At 41.0% G+C, this 21417-nt stretch overlaps 1 protein-coding gene across 1 annotated transcript in view; it reads right to left on the minus strand.

Annotated features, from left to right (window-relative positions):
* The window catches only part of LOC110055206 (uncharacterized), a 66017-nt gene that overhangs the window by 30593 nt on the left and 14007 nt on the right, over positions 1–21417 (minus strand). Inside the window, exons 12-26 of the mRNA XM_089288511.1 lie at positions 20896–21203; positions 20161–20275; positions 19191–19559; positions 18242–18522; positions 17400–17541; positions 15065–15430; positions 10864–11268; positions 10340–10456; positions 8682–8969; positions 7886–8299; positions 7450–7706; positions 7242–7362; positions 6136–6366; positions 5309–5620; positions 4483–4593 (exon numbers count right to left, since the gene is read on the minus strand). Coding sequence (XP_089144637.1) covers positions 4483–4593; positions 5309–5620; positions 6136–6366; positions 7242–7362; positions 7450–7706; positions 7886–8299; positions 8682–8969; positions 10340–10456; positions 10864–11268; positions 15065–15430; positions 17400–17541; positions 18242–18522; positions 19191–19559; positions 20161–20275; positions 20896–21203 — 3837 coding nt within the window. The remainder of the gene's footprint in view (positions 1–4482; positions 4594–5308; positions 5621–6135; positions 6367–7241; positions 7363–7449; positions 7707–7885; positions 8300–8681; positions 8970–10339; positions 10457–10863; positions 11269–15064; positions 15431–17399; positions 17542–18241; positions 18523–19190; positions 19560–20160; positions 20276–20895; positions 21204–21417) is intronic.

Here is a 21417-nt window from a genome sequence, read left to right on the forward strand (position 1 = left end):
TTTTGTAGCGCGGCTTGTACGGCGCCCTCGATCGGTACGTTGGTGAACAGTGACTCTACGTCGAAAGACACCATGATCTCGTGGTCCTGGATCTCTTCACTGGTGATGGTGGAGGCGAAGTCAGTTGAGTTCTTCACTGTGAAGTTCGAGTTACCTGCAAGAGGAGATAATACGTTAGCCAAGAAAGCAGACAGGTCGTATGCAAAGGTGTCGACACACGACACAATTGGCCTAAGCGGTGTGTCGGCCTTGTGGATCTTCGGCAAACCATAGATCCTAGGTGGTTGTTTGTGTCGGGGTCTGATCTTATTATAAACCGTCTCTGATATGTGTCCACTCCGTTTCAGGGTTAGCAGCTTCTCAGATAGCTTCCGGGTCAAGCGGCCTGTCGGATCTTTGTTGAGCAGCTGGTACGGTCCGGAATCAATTAGCGCTGACATTTTTGCGTGGTATGTGTCAGCGTCCAGGATTACGCTGGCGCGTCCTTTGTCGGCCGGAGGGACCATGATGGAGTTGTCCTCTTTTAAGCTTTTAAGAGCCTCCTGCTGTTCCTTCGTGATGTTGGGCGTGGGTGATTGTGCCTGTTGAAGGATGGTGTTGACGGATCTCCTGACTGTGTCTGCTCGCTCCGCATCTAGTGGCCTGACTGCTGACTCAATCTTGGCGATGATCTCGGTGGCTGGGACGCTCGTAGGAGTCACGGCGAAATTTAGACCTTTCTTCAGTAAGGACACCTCAGCTTCGTTAAGGGTCCTGGATGACAAGTTGATAACCCACTTTGTTTTGTCAACAAAAGTTGTAGGAGAAACAGAAGACTGTTTCTCTCGCAAAAGTTTCTCAAACTTGCGCTGTTGACGGTCTTTGGTGGTATTAAAGACTCGCTGGGTAGTGGATTCAACCTTGTCGAGTACCTCTGCAGCGTCATCCGCAGAAAGAGCAGATGTTATGCTCTGTGCTGTTGATTCGGCTTCTTTCTTCGTATCTGCCACGAGATCATGGTGTCTTTCGACGTAGAGTCACTGTTCACCAACGTACCGATCGAGGGCGCCGTACAAGCCGCGCTACAAAAAATGGAGAACGACGCAGGCCTGGCTGACCGCACGACACTTACACCAGTTCAAATCGCGGACCTCTTGAGTTTCGTATTAAGATCTACGTACTTCCAGTACAACGGATCGATTTACGAACAACGAGACGGCACAGCCATGGGGAGCCCTGTATCCGCGGTTACTGCTAATCTCTACATGGAGATATTTGAAGAACAAGCAATAGAGTCCGCACCTTACAAGCCTAAGATCTGGAAACGCTACGTAGATGATACTTTCACCATCCTGGATCGGGATAGAGTTGACGTCTTCCTGCAACACCTGAACAGTCAACAACCATCAATCCGTTTCACCATGGAGATCGAGAACAACAACAAGATCGCCTTTCTCGACACGTCAGTTTACAGAGAACCTGGTGGCCGCCCTACCACCAGTGTCTACAGGAAACCAACACATACTGATCAGTACCTAGCGTATGATTCACACCACCCTCAGTCAGTAAAGCGCGGTATTGTGAAGTGTCTGTACGACCGGGCTAAACGTCTCGTCACCAAACCATCAGTAATCGCTGGAGAGAAGAAACATCTGTCATCTGTACTTGTTTCTAACGGATATCCCTCCTCTTTTGTACAGAAGATCACAAAGGCACGAACAACCCCAAGAAGAGAGCCTGTCGCTGAATTTAAATCCATCGCCGTTTTACCTTATGTCCAAGGAGTTTCGGAGTCTCTCCACCGCTGCCTGGAACAACAAGGCATTCGCACCGTCTTTAAGTCCGACACGACACTTCGGTCACACTTACTGCGACCAAAGGACACCGTCAACCCGGCTAAACAAGATGGTGTTGTCTACAGTATTCCCTGTGAGTGCGGCAAAGTCTACATCGGGGAAACAGGGAGATCTATGCAGGAGAGGATCAAAGAACACGACAGGGATATACGACTCGCCCGTACCCAGACCTCCACCGTTTCTGAACACACCCACGAGACCGGCCACAATCCTATCTGGAATGAGGTCAAGTTTATTGATCGAGATCCTCACTGGTACACACGTAGGGTCAAGGAAGCTATTCACATAAGACTTCACCCTAACAACATCAACAGGAATAGTGGAATTGAAATTCCTGAAGCATGGATACCCACGATCAAGAAACACAACAACAGGAGAACGGTACAACAGCGGACCACTGAGGGAACAGCTACTCGCCGGAACGATGGAACAATAGGAGGATCGAAATGCACCAATCACAGCCGACCTTTGTGATATAAATGATACCGTGGAATCAGTCGACCTTATCGCCTGAAGAAGACTAGCAGTAAGCAGTCGAAACGTCGCGATCTACATCTCAAGTGATTACATCGTGAGACAAACGATAATACAAGTTAGAAAATATTGCTAAATAGTCCCATTTTGTTGAACTGAAAGCATTCAACCTTATGAATTGATCTTCATGCTAGTTATTTCATCGCATACAACAATGGAGCGGATGTTAAAGCTAGCTAAAGTGGTCCCTGTCTTGAAAAGTGGTGAGGATACCGACCCCAATCATTATCGTCCTATATCGCTGCTCTTTACATTTAACAGAATCCTTGAAAGACTAATGTGCAAGCGTTTAAAATCGTTCTTTGAGATAAATGGTCTGTTTTATGAGTCACAGTAAGGTTTCAGAGAGAAACACTCCACACAGCATGCATTAATTGATATAGTAAATAGGATCCAAAACAACATGGACAAAGGGATGTTTTCTACTGGAGTGTTTATGGATCTGAAAAAGGCGTTTGACACGGTTGATCATGAAATCCTATTAGATAACTTGTACCGCTATGGAATCAGAGGAATTATACTAGAATGGTTCTCATCCTATCTTAAGGGAAGATCAAGTAACCCAAATCGATAGGCATGTCTCACCTAAAGAACTAAATCCTTGTGGTGTCCCCCAGGGATCTGTGCTGGGTCCTCTCTTATTTCTTATTTATATTAATGATATTCATAAATCTTCTGATAATTTTTTTTTTCTTTTTGCCGACGACATCACTATCCTATTTGCTCACAAAAATTTAAAAGTACTTGAACAAGTAGTTAACTCAGAGTTGAGTAAAGTTTTAGAGTGGTTAATTGTAAATAAGCTTACTCTAAATCTCAAAAAATCCAAATTTTGTTATCTTTTGTCCGAGCTAGAAGAAGATTGATAAGGAAATTAGTATCAAAATGTATGATAACAGTGCCAATAAGCTCTGTTCTCTAGATCGTAAAGATTTTGTGAAATTTCTGGGAATTCTTAATGATTGTAACCTTAAGTGGAAGCACCATATCGACTTTATCTCATTGAAAATAAGTAGGACTGTTGGAATTCTAGCCAGACTATGACAATTTGTTCCAACTGAAACTCTTTAAATGATTTATTGCTCGCTTATTCTGCCATATTTATCTACGGGATTTGTGTATGGGGTCGCGCAGCCAAGTCGTACATTGGCAAACTACAAAAACGAGCTCTTCGACTGATTTATTTTGCGCCCAGTGATGCTCATGCTATTCCTCTTTTCATTCAATCAAAGATGTTACCTGTAAGTAAGTAAGTAAACATGATCTATTTTGACGCGATTGTGAATCTCATGCATGATATTTGGAAAACACCAGCCCCTTCGCCTATCGGAGCTCTTTTCACTAGCATGCCGGAAAACAGAATTATCTTCAGAAAGAAGTTAAGTCAGAAATTTTCAAACGCTCTTTTTCGAGAACTGGAGCGATATTATGGAATCAAATTTCTTCAGACTGGAGAGATTTATCTAAACCAATCTTTAATAAAAAAAAAAAATTCGTAGATTTTTATTTGAGACTCTTTCACATGGGGATGATTATGTTGAAGTCCACACGCTGACTCAAGTTCTTAAATTAAGTTCCTGATTAGTTCCAACCCAGAGTTTAGTTTATCTCTAGTAAATCATAGCTCCTAGTGTCAATCAAAACATGTAAATATACTTGTATTAAACGGTTTCGTAAATCCTTCTATAAGTAGTTGCATAACAATCTTATTTATGTATTAATGGTCTAATATAAATATAGATGTGGCCCGTCTAGATTAGCCCAGACTACCTGCGGGTTCGCGCTGTTGCTATTGTCAAGCTTTTTTAACTTTATGTGTATATATTTCTGTAAAATTGTAAATATGCGAGTCATAATAAAGTTGTAGTCCTAAGTTGCAGTTGGATATCGAGTTACATCATCATCCTTTCCAACGGGAGTAGGAATAACTCAAGTCGCTTGCTACAAAGCAAACGGGAATTGAGTGCCAGGGCCGATCAATCAGATCCTTAAGATTTGAACTTAGATGCCCGTAGGTCTAGTGAAGTGATTGAAAGTTGGAAATTTTCAAAATGTACTCGAGCAAGTTCAAGTAAGCGATACGCTTTGTTTTGCTTGGTACTTTAAGGATTACCTTGCCGTCGCCTGCACATTTCCTCGTCTCTCCTGGTTGGATCGCAAACACATTTTCCCGCGATTTCATCGCAGCTTTCCCCTCCCAAGCAAGGTGGATCGCACAAAGAATCTGCCAGAAACGGATAGCGGACTTATTTGACTGATGAAACAGCATAAAATATAACAAGCTTGTCAAGTGGCTAAAACGAAAAAAAAATTTTTTTTTCTTTTCTTAAATGACCACTTTGTTCAAAGGTTCAATAACAAAAATCAACCAATCAGATTGCTCTGTTGGAGAGAGCACAATCCCGAATGATCCTGCGGGACCACCATGGAACGTTGTCTTATTGTTTCACAGCTTACTTTTCTAAAGAATAATAAACTTGAAATTAACATGAAAGATTCGTTTTTCTTTTCTCCCAACTTTCTTAGCTTTACCGTCTTTCTACACGTCAGACGTAATTAAAAGCTCAATAAACATGCATATAAGGAATACCACATAAATTTACTGCAGAATAGCTTTCATTAGAATGGACAAACACTAGGGTTTCATAAGCCTGCGTCGTAGACAGTCTACACCGCTGTATTTTGAGGATTTTGTCCGACTGCACCGCAGGCTAGGGTTTCATCCACGGAGCGGACTAGAAAACAGAACCACCTTGTACAGCATAATAAACAGTACAACATGACAGTGCTACTCAATAGCTATCATATGGATGGTCACACACTAGGGTTTCTTTAACAAATTTACTTGTAAGAGCTTATATAGAACCCGGTTGTAAATCACAGTACATTTGTACATCACAGTACTGTTACTGCTAGGTTGAATCAATTTAAATTCTTACCTCCAATTGTAAAGACCTCAACATCATCAGCCTGGAAGGAAGATTCGCCGGTAAAATATGTAGTGGGATTGGAAATTCCGCTGACATCGTACACGCCACTAGCATTGATTTCTGTAGTAACCTGCTGGTTGTTGAAACATAGCTCGTCTTTATCTTTTCCCCAGCAAGGGCCGCCTTGCTTGTACCTCCTAATAGCCTGGTGTCTCTTCTCAGGTAACACTGCTAGCTTTTTAGGCCCATCATTCGGGTTGAAGGGACTTAGACTGAAAAGGAACGCGTTGCTTGAAGGGACGTTTTGAGCTTGATTAATCGCTGGAACAGGAGCAAGAAGTATCATCAACAGAGTAGCAAAGTACAAATGCAGGAGTGGACTCAGTACGAAATGTCATTATCAATAATGAGTCAAGAAATAGAAGGAATAGAAGAACTGTAGTTTCAGAATCGAACTCTGTATGTGAGAATTGATTGAGTCCGTAATTTGTACCAGCGGTGTTGCTTAGCAACAGTACTTCTGTACCTCGATAAGCCGCAAGCTAATTTTTCGCGATTTGAATAAGAAATGACAAAGTCAAGAACTCGTCGGCACTTTGACAGCGAGTTGCTATGCACCACAGTTTACTTTCCGACTGCGCACTAAACGGAAGTAAGAGAAGCGGAGGGTAACATTCGAGTATTTTCTTTTAACAATTCTAAAGTGTTCTTCGTGACAACTTAACCCATGACTTCAGGTTTTTTTCAGGTTTTGCACTCTGAGGGCAATGAGGGCACCACAAAATTCAAACTTGAGTTTAATTAAGGTAAAGATAAGTTAGTGGTCTGTTTCTAACCATTCCAGCTATGATCAGAGAACCCTCCAAATATGAAGGAATCCTTTCTTCCCAAAGTTATTGTAGGGCCTCTGTTATCACAGTTACTGTGGAAGTTAGCATTTGACCAGCCATCTTTTGTTCCTCTATAGCATGGATTCCAGTACTTATCGCCAAATCCTGATTCAGATAGCCACTCCATTAGCTGGTCCTGATAACTAGGTATGTGGCCGATTATAGCCGAGTGAAATCCTGCAATCATTATTGAATCGGTTCAACTTTGTATAAGCAATCTTATATAAAGATCACAATGACTGACTAAAGCTTAGCTGCTTTTTGTTTAATCGTTTCAAACAAGCAGTATATACTGAAGTTCCTTGTTATCTTCACCATATGTCAGGTGTTATAATCCATCAAATATTTTCGCTGGCGCGCGATTGGTCTAAACGCGTCACGTGAACGAATATTCCCCAGCTAAAACTGGGGAATATCCGAGAATATTCCCCACTTTTCAAAACTGCGCGCGTTTCGAAAAAGATTCGAAGAATAATAAACACAATAGCCTCCATTTGGGGCGAAAATATGCTCGGATATTTGTCCTTGGACATTATCTGTTCCTCGAAGCTCACAGTTTCCCTCGAGCTACGCTGTCGGCAAACTGTTCGCTTCTCGCAACAGATAATGTCTGCGGACAAATGTCCTAGCATATTTTCGCGCCAAATGGAGGCTCTTGTTTATATAGACTGAACATTTAGCTGCCATGGTAAAATTGCAAGTAATTTGTCTTAAAACGAAGTTCAAAAACGTTTTTAGAAACACGTTTTTGCTTTCTATCTCACCAATTAAGAAACGGGACAAAATGTTGGGCGAGTCCTATCTTGCAGTGGCTTGTGGGACCGTTTCAAGGACATACGGTCATACTGAAGCAACTGCAAGATGACACCGCTTGTCCCTTCGGAGTGCAGAATTCGAGGAAGATGAACCAAAGGCGTCAAATTTCGGGAGAACACTGAAAAGTTTCACCTAACTTGAGTTAACTTTTAATCCTATTAGTGTCGATCACCTTAATTATATATTCCAACCCCACCTTGTTAGGACGGCTAATGGCAAAGGGCTAGTAGCCTCACCTGTCAGTCTTGCACATGCCCGAAGCGGAGTGCATGTGCAACTAGAATTCACCCCTGTCCTGATATCCCGGATGCCAGTTTCTCCAGAACTTCCATCATCACTTACACTTTCAAACTTAATCTATAAAAAAAGCAGTACAGAAAGCAGGTAATTTTAAACACTAAATTAAACAAGAAAAATGAAGCTTTTCTCCCCTGTCCAACCAACCTTGAAACCTTCGGTAGCATTAACAGGTAGTTGAGCAGGGTGCCACTCGTTTCCTTGGTTACCAGCCAATCGCCACAGCAACGATGTCGCTTCATCTTGTCCAACAATGTAGACATTTAATTTGCCAACATCCTCTCCAGATATGTAGTAAAGAAAGCTTAAACAGTTTACTGTTCCCACAACATAATGACTTTCGAGAACAGAGAGATCACCTCTTTGACGAGGGTAAGACATTCTTGTTTGGACGTGATCTGTTGCTGAAAAACAAAAGACAAAATGCTGGTCAGCATAACGTAAAGCTTTAATCAGCCGGTTAAGAAATTTGACATTAAAATATTGACAAAAAGCCTCCATTCCAAATTACACAACTCCTGCAGAGTCTCCTTGTGATGTCACAATTTCGATCCTAAAAGATTTCCCTTAATTATAAGCTTACCTTCTGGTCGAACTTCAACCTCACACAGCATTAAGTTTCCGTTATCCACGAGCCTGGTTATGGTGACAAATCTTCCTAGCAGTGGGATAGGGCAACGAGCTCTTCGCCAAGCTTCCCTCCTAAAACGAAACGACTTTCCACATAAAGAATTATCCTTTAAATCTGGCTCATCATGATTTCCGATTCTTATCTCGAGCACGTAATTCACTTGCGATGAAGAAAATATATAGATGTGTACATCGCGAACTAAAATTTCCTTTTCCAAGTCAACTCGCCACCACGGGTCTTTCTGTGAACTGGTTAGGCTACAGGTTTCTGTGGGTGAATTGAAGCGACTGCCATCTGTTGCAAAGGAAGGATCTTTAACTACGCCTGACTGGGAAGCTGGTTTCTTGTAGGCGGCGTTGTCGTTTTCTGTAAAGAGAAATTTATTTACGTCTGCAATCACTAGTAACTTGTTAATTACACGAAATCAGTTGGCTTCAAGTGGAAGGTTTCCATTTATCTTCAACTGTTTGGGTTGAAAACTCGAACCAGCTCCAGCATCATATTCTCCAGCTTTATTTCATTACTCTGCTACACGATACTGGCATCCAAGTACCCAGCTAATTAGAGAATATTCGGTTTCTTAAGTTGTTTCGTATACTCTTCACCCCTCTTCTGTGGGATTTCAAAATATTTATAAACGTTCAATGTCTTGGATGCATTAAAACGTCTGTAACCTCTGGACTAATCTAACTCGCTAGAACTACTTGAATAGTTACTTACCTTTCAGTATATATAGATTGTAGCTTACCTTTTATTATATATACTTTCATTGCATTAACTCCTCCCTTGTCATTCACGCACTCATCAGACTCTTCATATGTTGTTTTAACGTCAAGATGGCCGCCCGTAGAAGACAGGCACTCTCCTCCGTTTTTCAAAGCGAACATCTTGTTTCCTTTCCTGCGGGCAGCGTTAAGACATTTCTCAACGCTCTTTTCACGAGTGGTGTATTCACCATCCAAGACTGGATCGTTGTTTTCTAGACTTTTTATCAGTGGTCCTGAATCTGTTCTAAAGCAACCTATTTGATTGTATTCTGTTGAAAATGAAAGGAGGCAACATGAGAAGTCGGCTTAATATGCTGGGTCGTTGATTTCTAGACTTTTCATTGGTGGTCCTGATTCTGTTCTTAAACAACGGTAGGGGTATTTTGCAGAACGGCGAAAGCCGAACGCCGAACGCCGAACGCCAAATGCACTGTTTCCTTGCGTTTTAGTAGTTTCACTCATGTTTGCTTGCGGTTAGCTTTTGCTTGTTAAGGACAGCATTATATTGCATATGGCCCTGCCTAACAAATAAAAGCAGACCGCAAACAGTGCACTCGGCATTCGGCGTTCTGTAAATTACCCCTGCCGCTTAAACAACTTATTTGATTGTATTATGCTAAGAACGAAAGGAGTTACATGAGATGTGGGTTTCATATGCTATCTGAACTCATATAAATTAATTCTGTGTTTATTAATGGAGCACAATCACCGCATTTTGAGTTATTTTGGTAAGGTACAAAATTCAGTACCTTTAAATTGAATGAAACCTGAAAACAGTAGTTAAGTAAAATGGAAAAAAAAAAAAAACAAACAAAGAGATAATAATAAGCCATAAAGGAACAAGAATGGTTAAGGATGGAGAAGATTGACACGGTTTACAAACGACGAACTTGATAAATTTAGGTTAAACTTTTCAAGATGCGCAAACCGTGACGTGGCTCCTTTCTGATGCTTTGTTGCCTTTTTCATCAATTTTAACAACATTATCGGGTTGGAACATATAAGTAGCATGCCGTTCTTTCAAACTTAAGGTGAGACTTGCTAATTTTAAACCCAAGCCCCGCTTCGAAGGGTAAGCTTGTAGATTTCATCCCGAACAAATTGCGAAAGCACCTATGGATATATATGGAAAGGATACGCACGTGACGGCTCGAAGGTGCCAAAGGTTTTTTTTTTTTAAGATTTGCCGAACGGGGCTCTGGGCGAATTTTGAGAATCTGAGTACATCGTGCAAGAGGCTTGTAAAGCTTTGGCCCGCAAGAAGGATTTCTGCTCGAGGGTTAGATCGGGCTTCCCGCTGAGCTGGGCGATTAGATTAGGGTCTCTGCTCAGGGATCAGATTGGGCTTTATCTACCCTGGGGGAATGAGTCCTCCTAACAGCGTGCTCGCAGATCACATTAGGCTTTATCTACTCTGGGGGAATGAGTTCAGCTCTCAGCGTGAGACTTACACAGGCTCGTTACCGTTTCCCCTCAGGGATTAGCTAAAACAGGCTTCGCTCTGCGCTTTTGTCGCGCTTTCCGTCTCCCAACCTCCTTCGCTATCCCACTCAATCCCCTACAGTAGCGAGCCCGCCATGTCTGGGTCATAACGGCTGGGCTGCAACTAGGAGTATCTTAAGACTCCTCGTATTCTCACCTAAATCTCGAGATAAAACGTCGTAACTTTGGCTCAGATGATCGGCTGCAGATACACGTTTGAGCTTCCAGGGGAAGCTTGGATTGCCGCTGTTCTTCCACATGTACCAAGGAAGAGCTATAAAATATAGAACACCTTGTAGATTTGCGCTTAAATGAATAAAAACAAATGATACGATAACAAACCCAATAGACTTGAATCTTCATTGGCTCTCAGAAAATTTATTTGAACTTACTAACTATTTTACAACCAATGGCAGATTTAATGATACGCGGTACACGCTAACATGAAATCCCTGAATACTGTTCACTATATCGTTTCGTTTATTCCAGGAACTATTTACTTCAGTAATATCATAGTGCTACGGCTGAAGGAAATGCTACATTTGTAGTATTTGTTTCATCTGTTTGAGTGACATGCCTGGAAACTGCTCGCCTCGAAGCTAGGAATATTTTGATTTTTGATTTTAAATGCAGAATTTAGAAAATATTCTTGAAGGTCAACTTTAGTTTCTGGTTACTTACTTGTGTTACCATAAAGCTCTTGCATTTTCTGTTGGGGAATGACCGACTCCCAGATTCTTAGATCGGCAATCTGCAGATGCTTTTCCCGTGTTAAAGCTGATTGAGATCTATCCCGCCCTATCGTAAACGTTGTAAATATATCGCCATAGTGGTATAGAAGACTTGCTGGGCTCGTTAACTCGGCAGCTAGGACACCATTGCGATAGAAGCGCAATCCCCATTGCTTACTCCACGTGATGCCCACGTGCACCCAACCCAGAGGGTAGTCTGGGAGTCGCAATTCCCAATTTTGATTTGACGTCGAGACTGACAGATGGTATGTGCGCGTAAATTCCTGGTAACCAAAGAGAATGCCAGAATTGTGTTCACCAATTCCTCGTGTTGTCAGAATGACGTCGATATTTTCTGCGGAAATGAAAAACTCCCTCCATCAAAAATTGCAGAAATTCAGGGAAAGGAACTTATATTAGGTAATTTCCAGGAAATACCCAAAAGCTTTTCAATTAAATGTGAAGTATCTCAACGTAATTCAATCATGAAAATGCAAATTTCACTTAGAAATATTTTAAAGGCCCAGCTATACCTCGCGAGGTTGTCCTCTTTTTCGGAAGTTTCTGGCAATCTGCCATTTTCTATCTGCTTCCCGGTGCAGTCAACCGAAAAATTAATGCTAATCTTTTCGCCGCTGGATCTTTCCGGCAATTTAACTCAAAGACTTGATCGAATGGAAATTGTTCCAGGAACATTTTTTTTTTTTTTTAATAAGGTTTATTAGCAAATATGTGTTCCTTCTTAATCTGGTTCTTACACTGAGGATCATTTCCCATTTCCCGGGGGGGGGGGGGGAGGGGCTCCTATATAAAAAGGACGTGGGTTTTCATCGGAAACTTTGGAAAGAGGCTTTTTATTTTATTTCATTTTATTTTATTTCATTTTATTTTATTTCATTTTATTTTATTTCATTTTATTTTATTTTATTTTATTTTATTTTATTTTAATTTATTGCAATAACATTACATGAGATACGAAAAAAAAAATGCCTACTCTACTTACAATGTTAACGTAACTTACAATTTAACAATACCAACAAAACTTACAAGACTAACATTATTTACAATTTGTTAATATCTTACATTACTCTCATATAGGGAGTTAGCTACAATAGGAGGCTTTCTCACATATTGATTTGTGATTTAGATTTATGTTTCTCAATCTTAATTTTGTTTGTCAAAATCGCTAAGAACGCAACGAAATAACACTCTTCTTCTTTTCTCGAGGCAGTATATAAATAATATTTGGTTATAATCAAGCAGAGGTTTAAGCCAAGATGACGAGCGAAGTTGTCTGTCACGCCATATATTTATTTCATTTTTACCGAGAGTGATCCTACCTCCGTTTTTGGAATTTCATCAATTAGTAAAGAGAGACGAAAAAAGGCCGACCTTCGGAACAGGTAACAAAATGATGGGTTAACGTTTGTCTTTCTCCACAGAGATGACATTTATCATGTTGCTTGATTGAATCTCTAAAAAGTGTCGGATTTGTGGGTAGAATGTGATGAATTATTTTGTATTGGAAAATGGCGAGTCTAGTGTCTTTGGTAACATGAAACGGAAGGCTATCAATGAGTTGTATTGTATGTTCTTTTACACTGGCTTCTTTCATCCTTCTTTCGGCTGTAAGCGTAACGAATTTACTCTTAACAAAGAATTTAGTTGCTGATCTGCAAGAGAGTTTATCTAAAAGATATCTTATCCTTCTCAGAACGTTTTTCTAAAGGTTCAGTAACATTTCCTTTGAGAATATTGATCCATTTTGAGGGACTGCGTGACATGGACCGAAATAGTTTAAGAAGTGTGTTTTAATTTTGAACTTGCTGCAGAATTCCTCAAAAGTTAGGAATCTGTTACCTTGAAAAAAGTCTTCAATTTTAGTTACTCCAGCATCGTGCCATTTTTTGTAATAAATGGAATAACCTTCTATCTTAATGTGATGGTTGTTCCAAACAATTTCATTTAATACCTGCTTTTTGGTAATTTTTTGCCAAGCGCACAGAGCTTCTTTGTAAAACTCAATCGGTATAGCAACTTTAAGTAGCTTTAAGTCAAAATTACACTGCAGAAGAAACCGACTACCAACTGGTTGTAGGTAGGAAAGAGGGGTATGAGTCCAAGTTGCAGTTCCATTGCTGTCACTTAATCTTCTTACGCAAACAACTTTAAGCGCTTAATTGATTATTTGAATATCCGGCATGTCTGGAAAGAGGTACTAAGATCCTGTTCTGGGGGTGTGGTTTGAATTATTTTTTCTCCCCTAAGAGGTTTACCAAGTCTTACATAACACATTATCTCCTGTCATGTTTTTTCAGCTCAATACCCTAAAAGTTACTGCAAAAGCTCCCGCTGTGGACCTTTTGAGGCTGAACACCCGAAGAGGTACCAAAACTGTGTTTATAACCCCTAAAAGGTACCACGAGCACCCCTGTCATTTCTATATGGGAGTCACCCCTCCCCCCGTCCTCCGGGATCATTTCCGAATCTTTTAAAAGGTACTTTTAGGGTACTGATCTGGTTGTCTGTAGTTCCGTTGTGTGTAGATTGTGTGTTATGTTTTATCTGCTTTGTCTTTGCTCTGTTTGACAGCCGGATTGTTTCCAAAACTAATTGGCACCCTCGTAGCTAATTACTGTAAGATTTGTTTGAAATGAAATACTAATGCAGATCACTTTTAGGGAAGTTTTCTCAGCTGTCAGTGAAAATTTCAGCTCATTTATCAGCTACTAGTAAATTTTCAACTCGGCTATCAGTCGAAAGCGCGTCAGTTGTCAGCTGACAGTTTAAACGGTAAACTTTGATTAATTCTGAGCTATATCTATCAGTTAACCCTGGGCGCTTTCAATTCGACCCAACTTGCCAGACCTTTTGATACTGGAGCAAATAGAGCGGAGATTTCCCTGGAATTTCCTTCCTTTTCTTCGAAAAATCCGGAAATTGTTGGATTGATAATTAGATGGAAAGGAAATTATCGGTGGGAGATTTTGGAAAATCTGCGTGGGTATACCTCACGAGGTTTTCGCCCTTTCAGGAAGTTGCAGAATGCAGAATTCAGTTCCATTAGCAGCTGGAATTTTCCCGAAGTTCAAACCGGAATATTTGGTCCAATGAAAACCACCCGCTATCCAGCATCTCTTCAAAGTGACATATTCAACTGTAATCACTACATACAAAGCGCAAATAATTCAGTAGATAAGGGCACCAATCCGTTCATATCCTAACAGAAGAAGCTCAAGGATCATCGGTGCGTGTCGTAAGTTAAAATTTAATGACCCTGGTTGGCTAGGGAAGTTGCTTCTCTCAACGGATTAGCATTTTATCAGGGTTTTTGTCTTAACAGTTCGCTGTAACCTGCACTGTTTGAATCACGATCCAACACGTCTCCCTGGGGGGTGCTCCCTTATATTGGCTATATAGGTATATGCGGCCTCCAAAGGGTATGGTTTTCAGCCGTTTTGGTCATAAATGACGTGTCTATTTTGGCCATTTTGGTCTTAAATAGTGTATGGTTCTTGTACTCTAGTCTTGAATTGGGTATGTTGTTCAGAAGAAGCTACTTTTTCATCATTATCGATAAGACCGTAAACAAAAGCCCTTCAAACTTACTATGTTTTGGGCAACTGTGTCAACTGTAACGGTCACATTTTTGGTCTGGTCATAAATAGGGCAAGGGTTTTGGGAAGCGGGCCGCACACCCCCACCAAATTTTTCTGTGAGTAACTTCCCCCCCCCCCCCCCCCGCACGACCTTCTGTTACGAAAAATTGTCTAAGTCAAGTTCTAGAATAATCTAGAACCGCAAGTCATTCAGCCGTGACCAATTTGTATAAAAACATTCCAGAACATTCTAATCCGTATGTCATTACTCAGATTAGAAACTGTGTCAAACTACTTAATTTAGCTCCAAACAGAAGTTTCTAGAACTTTAAGCCTCATGTATATTAGAGCGAGAGGTTCTTCTGCAAGAGAAGATTGATTCAAATTAGAAGAAGCTTAGTGCTGTAAATTCGTGAAGTTACCTTACGGAAAGAAATTAGTTTGTTGCTGTTACCAGCGATCCTGAGTTTTGTCTGGAAACAACCCTGCTCTACAACGATACTCGTAACACCCTCAAAAATTGCAAACGCTAATTCATCAAATTGTGTGTACCTTTTTCGCAAGCCGTGTGCCTATTAGTATCGCATGGTCTGTCGTTCCATATTCCGCTGTCACGTGATTCTCCACATTCTTCTTGGTTCATGTAGTTATTAGGTTCATTCTGGGCCCAAAATGTGACAGTTGGCAAGGAGCCATCATTCCATTTGAATATGTCCTTGTGAATGGCATCACGTCGCAGAGCAAGCCACCATGACTTCTCACTCCTTCTGACAAAGTTTTTCTCCTCCTCTGACGTCACTTTAAGAAGATACCCACCTTGGTCACGGCAATATCGCATCGCGTCTGGCCATGTTTTGTGGTAATTCGTAAACAAGTAGCAGGAACCTTGAAAATATTCCCAGCTTGGACGACAGCGGCCTGAGGAAAAAATCATGCGACATGTACAAGCCCGCAAATGATCCCGGACCGCAAATGATCCCAGGACCGGAAATGATCCCCAGATTGTACCGTAAATGATCCCGGACCGGAAATGGTCGCCCTGGCCATAAAACTTGGAAATGTGAGGACTCAGGTATTTGGACAGTGGATTTAAAATTTATGCAATCGCTTTTTTTATCACTGTGAAACTCAGAAAACCGTGAATATTTGGATTTGATTCCAAAAGGTTAATTTGGTACTGAACCAATCACAATTAAGTTTAGGAAACGCGAGAAAAAAACTACAACCAATAGGCCACGTTCGATATATCAATATTCTAACATCGAACCGAGGCTTTCGGGTCAAAATTGCAAAACTTTAAGTTTCCTTGTCATTCAATTCCAAAAGAAGACTTGGATACATAGGAAACACCACCAAACATAGAAGTTTGTTCTGAAAACCTCGGTGCCATGTTAGAATATTGATATATTGAACACTACCCAATAATAATCCTTAAATATTTCTGGTATTCACGGTTTTCTGAGTTTCAAAGTAATAATACAATATTTTGATACAACAGTTACTATGTGAAACGCAAGAAAATGTGCAGTACTGAACAATTTGAATGAAAATTTCACAACTTTAAAAATTATAATCAACGTCACGAAATCCAGTGTTTGAAATTTGTAGAATAGCTAGATCCTTCCCTGAATGACTTTATTGGGTCCAGGCCTGAGATGTATGATAACTCAGGATGTTCACTATGTCCTCGAATTTGGAGACAACTGAGAATTTCCAAGTGGATTAACTACATATTTACTACGGTAACTAGCAGGAAGGAATCTTAGGCACTTTCGTGGGAGCCCGTGGCTATCTAGGACGCAAGTATAAAACGTGTACAGGGAAAAGTTCTGAGCGGTTAATTAGATGGTAGAGGCATCTTCCAAGATTCATGTTTTCTTTTTGCGGTGCGTTTCCTAAACGAAAAATTTATGCGCAGTATGTCAAACGTTTTTTATTGCCGCCTTTATGCCTGAGGTACTTGTCTTTTCTTCTCCAAGGATAATTAAGAAAATATGTATCCATCCATAGACTTTTCATGGAGTCCACGCCATTCCTAACCTTTGGGGTTGGAATCAGTTCCGGTCCCGGGATCATTTGCGGTCCAATTTGAGGGATCATTTTCGGTTCGGAGATCATTTGCGGGCCGGGATTATTTGCGAGCCTGCACAGACACGGTTACATCGATTAGAGCTGTGTTCGAGTTCAATCATATATTAGAACAACAGCCAGTGAGGTTGCAGCCTCATCAGGTACAGTACATTATACTGTGTATTTTACTGCGCAAGCTGATTGAACGTGTGTAACCATTCTAACTTTTAATGTTGAAGAGAAATCGCAGCCGAACAGTCCTAGGAGCTGCCTTTATTATCTGGCCAACCGTTCAGTCCACATTCCGTTACGAACGAACATTCGCCAGAATCATCATATCAACTTTATTCAACACGTTAAGTCTTCTATTGTCTAGTTTGGGAACAAAATATAGGTCAAATTTTGACAAAGCATCATAGCATTGCCACGGCAAAGAAATGATTGCGGTGTCTCTTCGCACTGTCGCCCACTCCCTTCACTGTAGAAAAATCGCAAAGGGCGTGTTTTCACTTTCAAACGTGATTTTTTCGGGACGATAGGGAAATGTCCTAATTGGTTGATCGATCGTTTGCAGTTTACTGTGAGTGCTTATCTTTTAGCTAAGTCATCAACGGTCTCATGCAAAGATAACGTGCATGCAGCGAATTTCTCCCTTCTCTGCGACACGATAGACGTTGAGACACAGAAATGAAGTGGTTCTAATGCACGGATAAGTTATGCGAGAAACACGATTGTCAGTGGCATCACGATTAAGCCGTTTCAATAAACCCTCCTCTTTATAAAATCGAGGGGGCGGATGAACTTTCATTGTTCTCACCTGATACGTAGATTTCCACCCTCATGCAACAATGGTTGGTAGCTTTACATTCTTTAGGAGTAAATCTCACGAAGTTTGCTGTGAACGTCGGCAAAAGGACGTGTTTGACCACGGTACTGCCATCAAAGTTTCCTAAAAACTCCTGAAAATGAACCGAGGAAAGAAGACTGTTGAAATGCAATTACACACGTAGGACAAATTGAACTGTTTAGTCATTACTTCATTTGTTTCAAACTGGAATTTGCACTCAGAGTGCGATTAAACAGAATCTCAAAGGGATCCGTTACTTCAAATCCTCTTCGCGTTGCCCCCTGGCTCCAAGTTACAGTTTGCACGATAATAGAGTTGCTTTAATGAAGAGAAAAACTTGGGCCCCTAACTAACTCCAGAGTCTCAAAGAATCACTTTTACTTTGTGACGCTGATTACAAGAAACGCTGGCTCTTTCGAACTAATGATTAACATGAAGGAATGTTTTATGACTTAGTACTTTGTCCAGTTATGTAAAGGACTGAGTGTTAATTAATGCAAGATCTCTGTGCGGGGTATTAGGTTTGGTCCTGATTTGCAAATCCTCACCAAAACACAAATAGTTCTGCTATGGAAAATTTAAGTTCCCAATTCTTAACCTGTCATACCAATTTTGTCCCAGAATTCCAGGTTAAGTCCAAATGTTTGGCAGTAAAACTTGGTGGTTTTTTTACTCAAACCTGGAATAAGTTTAAACGGTTCAAGAATTTTGGGCACTCCGCCCCCCGCCCCCCGCCCCTCCACCTCCACAAATAGGGTTAATCAATACTTGCGTTCAATCTAGGACATAGATGGTTAATTGTCAAATGATACCTTGATGATTCCGTTCTCGTAGTAATCTTCCCAAGAATTACCACCCGATATTTGATAACTCAACGTGTACATCTTCACGTATCCATATTGATCTTTGGCACCCTGGGTATGTATGGTGCTCACGCTATATTCTCCCCCCAGGTCTATCTGAAGCCAGTCTTCGACTCGGCCGCACCATGAGGCGTGGCAGTCACCATTATTGTGCAGTCGAGCTTGTTCTGGTTCAGTCATGCATTTCCAGCTGGAAGACGACCATTGGCTGACGTCAAGAGTCGCAAGTACTGTTGAACAGTAAAGGTACAGAGTTAGTTCTGAAACATACTACAGATTATCCTCCTCTAATCCCCTCCCCCTCCTTCCACAGTGAGGTTTTCCTGGTTTTCCGCAAATCACCAGTTTGGTACATTCCTATGTAATAATATGACCACCGGCCAGTTTGCAGGAAAGTACTGAAAGCTGGTTTTCATTCGCGACGGGGTCGTAGTCGGAGTCGTAGTCAAAAGCGTGGAGCGATACGATCCGAGTGAAAATCAAGGCGACAAAGTCGGAAGCAACACCGATTCCGCTTATGACGAGTCGCTTATGATCTAGTGAAAACTGAAAAAAACCTGTCGGAGTCAGAAGTAGAAGCGGAAAATAAACCAATCACTCTACTTGATTCAGGGCCTTGTGATTGGTTGGTTCTTCTGCTCCTGCGTCCGACTCCGACAATCTAGTTTTCACTGGATCATAAGCGACGGAGGCACGGAATCGAAAGAAATGGAAACGTTCTGATTCTTCCGACTCCGATTCCGTCGAGTGTATGACTAGCTTTTCACTACTTCATAAGCACTCCGACTATGACTCCTACTCCGTCGCTAGTGAAAACCAGCCTCAAGAAGGCGGATTTTCCACCAAAGTTACTTTGGCGGATCAAGCATTGATATTCCTTTAGAGAACAAGGTCTTACCTTTTTCGCAGACAAAATGCAAAACTTCGTCACAATTTTTTGTGTGCCAGGTTCCAGAACTCACTGAGAAAAAGGCACAATCACTTTGGTTATCTTGATGAGCAGGTTCTCCTGCCGGCCAGTTTACATAAACAGGTTCGCTGCTATCGTCAGTCCAGTTCATCTTGTCTCCTGGAACTTCTCTAAGACCTATCCACCCATCGAAGTTTGTTTGAGCGCTTATGAAATCATTTTCTTGCATAGATCCTATGTTGACCAGGTTTGCAAATGACTGTTGGCAGTGTGTTTGGGAGTCGTCCCACGAGTTCGAAGTCGACGAGAAAAAGTAACAAGAACCTTGAAAGTATTCCCAGCCAGAAGGGCAGTACTCTGTTGACCAAATAAGGAGAAATATTTCCTTAATCGTCAAAATAGCTTTATGTATGCATTTTTAGGGCAAGCAGTGTTTTGCTTTTGCTTTCATTCAAGTTATCAAAATTCTATTTTTTATAGATAACCAGTTTGACATAGCTTGACTTGGCTATCTTATGTGCAGTTAAATTCACAGATAATTAGTAATAATTATAATAATTAATAATCATTATAATAATTAATAATCATTATAATAATTAATAATCATTATAATAATTAATAAATAATTATAAGAAATCATCCTAGAGGTCTCTTGCAATAAACAGCTAGGCGTGTATTCTCTTGCGTGTTTTCTCTTGCGTTAAGGGCGTGTAATCTCTTGCGTTAAGGAAAACTGACAGCTTACACATAAATCACTCTTAAGTTTGCAGAGTTTTAGTTCGGGCGTTTCTTTACAACAAGCATGATGTTAAACATTCTGATTACAGAGTGTAAATCGAAGTTATTTCGACGTTTCAAGGACACGTTTGCCAAAACAAGCATCTTGTTGACCAGTGTTTTAAAAATATACTTATTGGCAGAGTAATATTGTTACTTGCATAATGGGCATGCAACTTGCCATTTAATATTCCAACTCTCATACAAGCTCTTCGGTACCAGGTCCTCACTGTGAATCGCACATATCGTGCTTCGTATTCCGTTGGGTAAAAATAATCCAGTGATCCGTCTGAAATCTGGGGGGAAATATGATAACACCCAATGACGCTAAACGCCGCGGAACACACTTAAGGCGTTGGCATATATAACTGATGCAACAGGCTGGGGACTTTCCATGTCGTTTAACAGTTCCATGTATCATGGAATGGGTATACTGGTCGTTTAGAAAGGTAACAATATACAAAAATTAAATAAATAATGAAGGGGTTTTAGACTTTGGCCGTCAAGCTAAATTTTCTATTACCCTTAATCTGACCTCGAAGGGAAAACGAGGGAACTTATTTTCTTGAACCTAATCACTTAAAACGCAAGACAATCCTTTGTTGTTAAAGGCTTATAGCTACAGTGGACATGCTTCAACTAACTGCAACAGGCCACGTTCGATATATCAATATTCTAACATGGCTCCCATGGCCAGCTGGCTTTCTGGAAACTTCTATATCTGGTGGTTATTTCTTTGTATCCAAGTCTCTTTTGGGAATTGAGAGACAAAAGAAACTTAAAAAAATGTACACTTTTGACTCGAAAGCCTCGGATGTATTATGAATTTGTGAAGTAACTGGAAATCTTGCACATCGCTCAGTATGAGAATCCCACAGTTATAGTACAATCATCATTGCAGTTAAACCACACCAACCTTTTGAAGCAGCCATGTATCGACCGGCTCACCATCCGTTCGAAGTCCAATGGTATAGTTAGTAACCTTGCTGTCTGAGTCATGCGCTCCTTGTACGGCAACTCCATATATGGTGTGATTTGATCCCAAGTCCAATTCGAGCCATTCATCTTGTCGAATGTAAAAAGAACACCATGAACCTTGTTTGTTGTTTAAAATGGCGTGTTCTGGTCGTCCGTCTGCAGTGGTATCGTCCAGACTGTAACTTGCAGTTAAATGGGAATCAGGAATGTACCTTGCATATCTTACATAACGTGAATTGGCCGAAGCTGCAAGAAATTTTACAGAATACAACAAAAGTGCGAGATAAAAGTCTTAGGTCGATCAACCGTTTCAACCGCAACTGGTCTGGGTTGATACTATTGAGGTTTCTCGATAGAACACTTTTCCAACCGTTTTCGTTTGGAACGCGGTAACGCCTGGGAATAGTCCCCACGCGAGCTACAATCACGCGACAGAATCACGCAAATGCTTTTTCGACCG

Source organism: Orbicella faveolata, unplaced genomic scaffold (genome assembly GCF_042242905.1).
Source record: "Orbicella faveolata isolate gen_17 unplaced genomic scaffold, um_ofav_v1 contig_15, whole genome shotgun sequence".
Lineage (NCBI taxonomy): Eukaryota > Metazoa > Cnidaria > Anthozoa > Scleractinia > Merulinidae > Orbicella > Orbicella faveolata.